Source organism: Leuresthes tenuis, unplaced genomic scaffold, assembly GCF_036924035.1.
Source record: "Leuresthes tenuis unplaced genomic scaffold, fLeuTen1.0.hap1 SCAF_9, whole genome shotgun sequence".
Taxonomy (NCBI): Eukaryota; Metazoa; Chordata; class Actinopteri; order Atheriniformes; family Atherinopsidae; genus Leuresthes; species Leuresthes tenuis.
Window position 1 is genome coordinate 12,655,053 of NW_027325363.1, and position 4,163 is coordinate 12,659,215.

The 4,163-nt window shown below is 41.9% G+C and overlaps 3 protein-coding genes across 3 annotated transcripts in view; 2 read left to right on the forward strand and 1 right to left on the reverse strand.

Moving 5' to 3' along the window:
* The window catches only part of snrpa (small nuclear ribonucleoprotein polypeptide A), a 286,754-nt gene that overhangs the window by 99,118 nt on the left and 183,473 nt on the right, over nt 1–4,163 (forward strand). The window lies entirely within an intron of this gene.
* The window catches only part of cux1b (cut-like homeobox 1b), a 132,087-nt gene that overhangs the window by 30,218 nt on the left and 97,706 nt on the right, over nt 1–4,163 (reverse strand). The gene's annotated exons all lie outside the window — the stretch shown is intronic.
* On the forward strand, nt 170–2,334 carry dnajc30b (DnaJ (Hsp40) homolog, subfamily C, member 30b). Its single transcript, XM_072391721.1, has one exon. It carries the CDS (start codon nt 193–195, stop codon nt 1,351–1,353), a length of 1,161 nt encoding a protein of 386 aa, XP_072247822.1. The 5' UTR covers nt 170–192; the 3' UTR covers nt 1,354–2,334.

Consider the following 4,163-nt stretch of genomic DNA (forward strand, 5'->3'; position numbering starts at 1 on the left):
AAAATAACTTAATTCCCAGTTTTATTGAAGGCAGCTTTCCTGTATCCCTTTCGTTTCCCCTTTTCTGTAAAATGATTGGTCAATCATAGTGCGCGCTTCCTGTAAACATTGAATCTCATTGGCTAATGTTCTATCGCGCACCGGAAACAGTAGCTGTTCTCCCGGCGCGTTCACCGGCTTGCTGTCGGTAAAATGGCAGAGGTCAGTCAGAGGCTTGGGAATGGAGCCTACCGTCTGACCGCTCTCCGACACAACCAGAGTCGTCCGGCGTGCAGCGGAGGAAGTCCTGGCTGCCTCTTAATAAACCGGGCCCCCAGTCAGAGTGAAGATGAAGAAGAATCAGTCCAGGGTCAACGCGGAGTCCAGCCTCTGTCAAAAAGCACAGCAACCAGACGAGGATCAGATAAAGTTTCCAGAGTGAGGAAAACTGAAAAGCAACTGGAAGATGAGACTTTGCTTTGTGCCACTTCTCCTGGCCTGGCGTTATCCCGGTTCATGAGGTTTTCTGAAACCAGTGAGAGCCTACAAGCCTATAAAACTGCCCTGTGCCTCTCTGCAGGGCTCCTCCAGGACAAGCTGTCTTGCAGGATGTCACCCTGGACCAGAGGAGATGTTTCCATCCACCCTGACTTCTTCAGGTCCCCTCAGCAGCTCAGAACTTTCTGCACTGTTGTATTTGTTCTGGCAGAGCAGGGATCAGAGAGGCAGGGTTGTGGATCAAGGCTGAGACGTCTAAAACTTCATCCTGATCCTTTGAAAGCGTCAACAACAACAACTAGAAGCTACAGCTGGAGGTCAGAGGAGGCTCCCCTGCTGCACAGAAGCAGGACGGCCTATTACGACATCCTCAAAGTGTCTCCCACTGCCACACAATCCCAGATCAAGACGGCATACTACAAACAGTCCTTCATCTACCATCCTGACAAGAACCCGGGGAGCAAGGAGGCCACCCAGCGCTTCTCTGAGATCAGTGAGGCTTACACCGTGCTGGGCAACGTGAGCCTGAGGAGGAGGTACGACAGGGGATTCTTGAACCAGTCTGATGTCCAAAGTGCAGGAAGACCGTCCCCCAAAGACACCAAGAGTAAATCCACAGGCTCCCAACAGCAGCAGAGATCCAGACGGTTCTCGCAGGCTGGGGGAAAGACCATGTTTGATTTTGACGCCTTTTATCAGGCTCATTATGGAGAACAGCTGCAAAGACAGAAGGACCTGAGAGCCAAGAAGCAGCACATGGAGGAGATGCAGAAGAAGAAGCACAGCAAGTGGAGGGAGCACAAAATGATGGAGCTGACTTTGACAATGGTGTTGGCCATGGCTGGGTTGATTTTTGTCAGTCTCGCCAAGCCCTGAAGTCAATCAGCAGCTGGTTGAGTCCTCTCTGGGGCTCCATGCCATGTTTCTCAGGGGGGGTTGTGTGGAGGAGCCAGAGATGGGGTGCTGCCTCAGACTGTTGCACAGTTTTTGACAGTTGAAATGATTGTTTGCTGTTTGCTGCAGGAGTAAATAAGCCACCTCACTTTAAGATATTTCAGTGGTTTAAAGCAGCAGTTAGGCCTTTTTATTTATGAAATGAATCCACACGTGCATTACAGTATAGTCTTTCACTGTACAGAAACACCAGTCAGTTACCCACATGAACAATGAAACTGTCTTGGCTTTCTAGAGACCGGTTTCCCTGTACTTCTGGGACAAGGCAGACTCCCACATTTGTGAATATCCTGTAAGAGAGCAGCGCAACTATTCATCTCACACAAGAGCTAAGAAACAATATTACACGTGTCTATCTTGAAAGGAATTAATTGTTCACTTCAAATTGAAAGTGCAAACCAGATGATAGGATGAAGACTATTTATTCCTGAATTAATTTAAGCATTTAAACGAGTTCAGTAGGTTATTCGATCATCTCAGTCAGTCTTGCATTTAATGTCAAGGTTATTATAAGATTTTGTTCAGAGACACATTATCATAAATAGCAAACATAAAAGTTTATGTCAGTAAACAGCTGTTTAAAGTGTTCTATGAGAACTGATAAATCTGAAGCCAAACAACTTTCGGCGGCCGCTTGAATTGACTGAATCAACCCAAGCGAGGCAAAGGATTTCTTCTTCTTTCCCTTTACATTATGCAAAATGTAGGAAATAATGTAACAGGGAATATTATGAAGATACTTTGTAATTGATACACCTTATTAATATCCTGCTGCAGGTGTTCAGATGTATATATATACATGTATGTACTGTACATACAGGATTCCTCAATATGAATGATGTTATCAGAATTTTGAAAATGTTTATTTTAAAGGAAGCTACATCTGAGGTAAAAAACTAAAATAAATAAAATAATTTTATTGATTTGCTTTCATTTATGATTGTCATTTTTTCAGTATGAGTACGTACAGTTTAGGCCTTAATTATTCATAACCATGACTCATAGTACACTTACTTTTTCATCTTTGAATGATGTAAACCGGTGACAAACTGTACGACGTTGGGTTTGCGCTCTTGCATTGTTTTGAAAAATGGATTGTCAAAAGTGATCATATCCTTTCCTATTAACCAGTGGCCTTTATTTTCCATCATAGCAATTAAACGTTTCTTATGACAAGCTAACATGACAAGCTAACATGCTTTGTGCTTGTTTCCTCTGAGACTTTGGACCTTTCCTCTCCTGTTGTGATGTCAGTCTCAGAGGCTTCATCTCTGTTGTTCCCTTCGCAGACCATGGATAGGATTCAGATCTGGACCTTGGACTGGGTCCTTCAAAATCTTGAGGTCAATTTCTTGACAAGTTCTTCACCAGTGCTCAAGTCCAACTTTTTTTTTCTGCCACCCGCTTGATGTTGTCTCCCAGAATCTTAACATTAGTCCTCTTTTCATTGGATCATTTATAACTGTGTATACATTTGGTCTCCGTGGACAATAAAAAGGGATTTAAATCAACACGCTACACTAAAGCTCACCTGTTTAAAGAAGGAGAAACTTATGGTGATAAATTCTGTGATCAGATGACACAGAAATATAAGTTAGTTGGTTTGGTGAAAGAAAGAAGCATTCAGCCTCAAGAACATCATTCATGTGGTCAAGCATGATTTGGAAGAATAAAATGCAAAGGTCTTGATTTTAATGTTTCAGCCAACTGGCTAAATAGCTTTGAAAAGTAAATGTCAACATGAGATTAGAGACTACATTAACAGCCTGACCTACTAAGAAGACTATGATCAGAAACGTGCAGCTGAAGTGGAAAAAGATTGTGAATAAAGAAGACTTTCAACAAGAGTTCAGACTTGTATAGTGCAGGAAAATATTAACTTTCATGTAGAAAAACAAAGCCTTCCAACTTCAAAAGCCTTGGAGACACTCAGAGGAGTGGTCAAAAACCCCAGTGGAGGCAAGAACCATTTCATTGCCCTAATGGCAAATAATGACTTTCCTGTTTGTCCCAGACACAGAATACGGATACTTGTTAACATAGCGAAAACAAAAGCCTAGATAGTTCAAATTCATACAGAGCATGATTCAACACCAAGTTTTACAAACATTTGTCATTCAGATTCAAGCTTTTACCTTGATTGTAGTTGAAGTTTTCCAGTATTTTTTGTCTGGGTTGATTTTAAACCCTTTAGAGTCATGAGATCTGCCCTCCAGGGGGCATCTGAATACACAAACATGATCTCTGGATAACTTACAGAGGGTTGAAGGGTTAGAAATGGAATAGAAATGTCACACGTTAGAGTCACAAATGCGCAAAATGAGATTAATCAAATGTTAGTATTTAAACTGAATTCATTGGTTAACACATGTCACAATTATTTCTAACAAAGCCCTTTCAATTTACACCATGCCCTGTCAAATGAGTCTATGTGGTACGAGGACCTGCAAAACACATCAATATGTTTGCATAGGGCGATTATTATAGGAAGCCAACATGTTTGATATAAACTGAAAGTAAACAACTACACGTCAGGTTTCGCTGTTCTGTTAATAGAAATGCAAGTCAAACCTTTTTCAGCCTGCAGAACAACACCCACATTACCTTAAATAGTCTGTATAAGTAACCCCACGGGCAGTGTCTTGACTTATCTTTGCCTTTTATCACAAACATTTCAAGCTGGACCTCTTCGTTGTGATATCAAAGGGTGAATAACTGCACAAAAACACGCA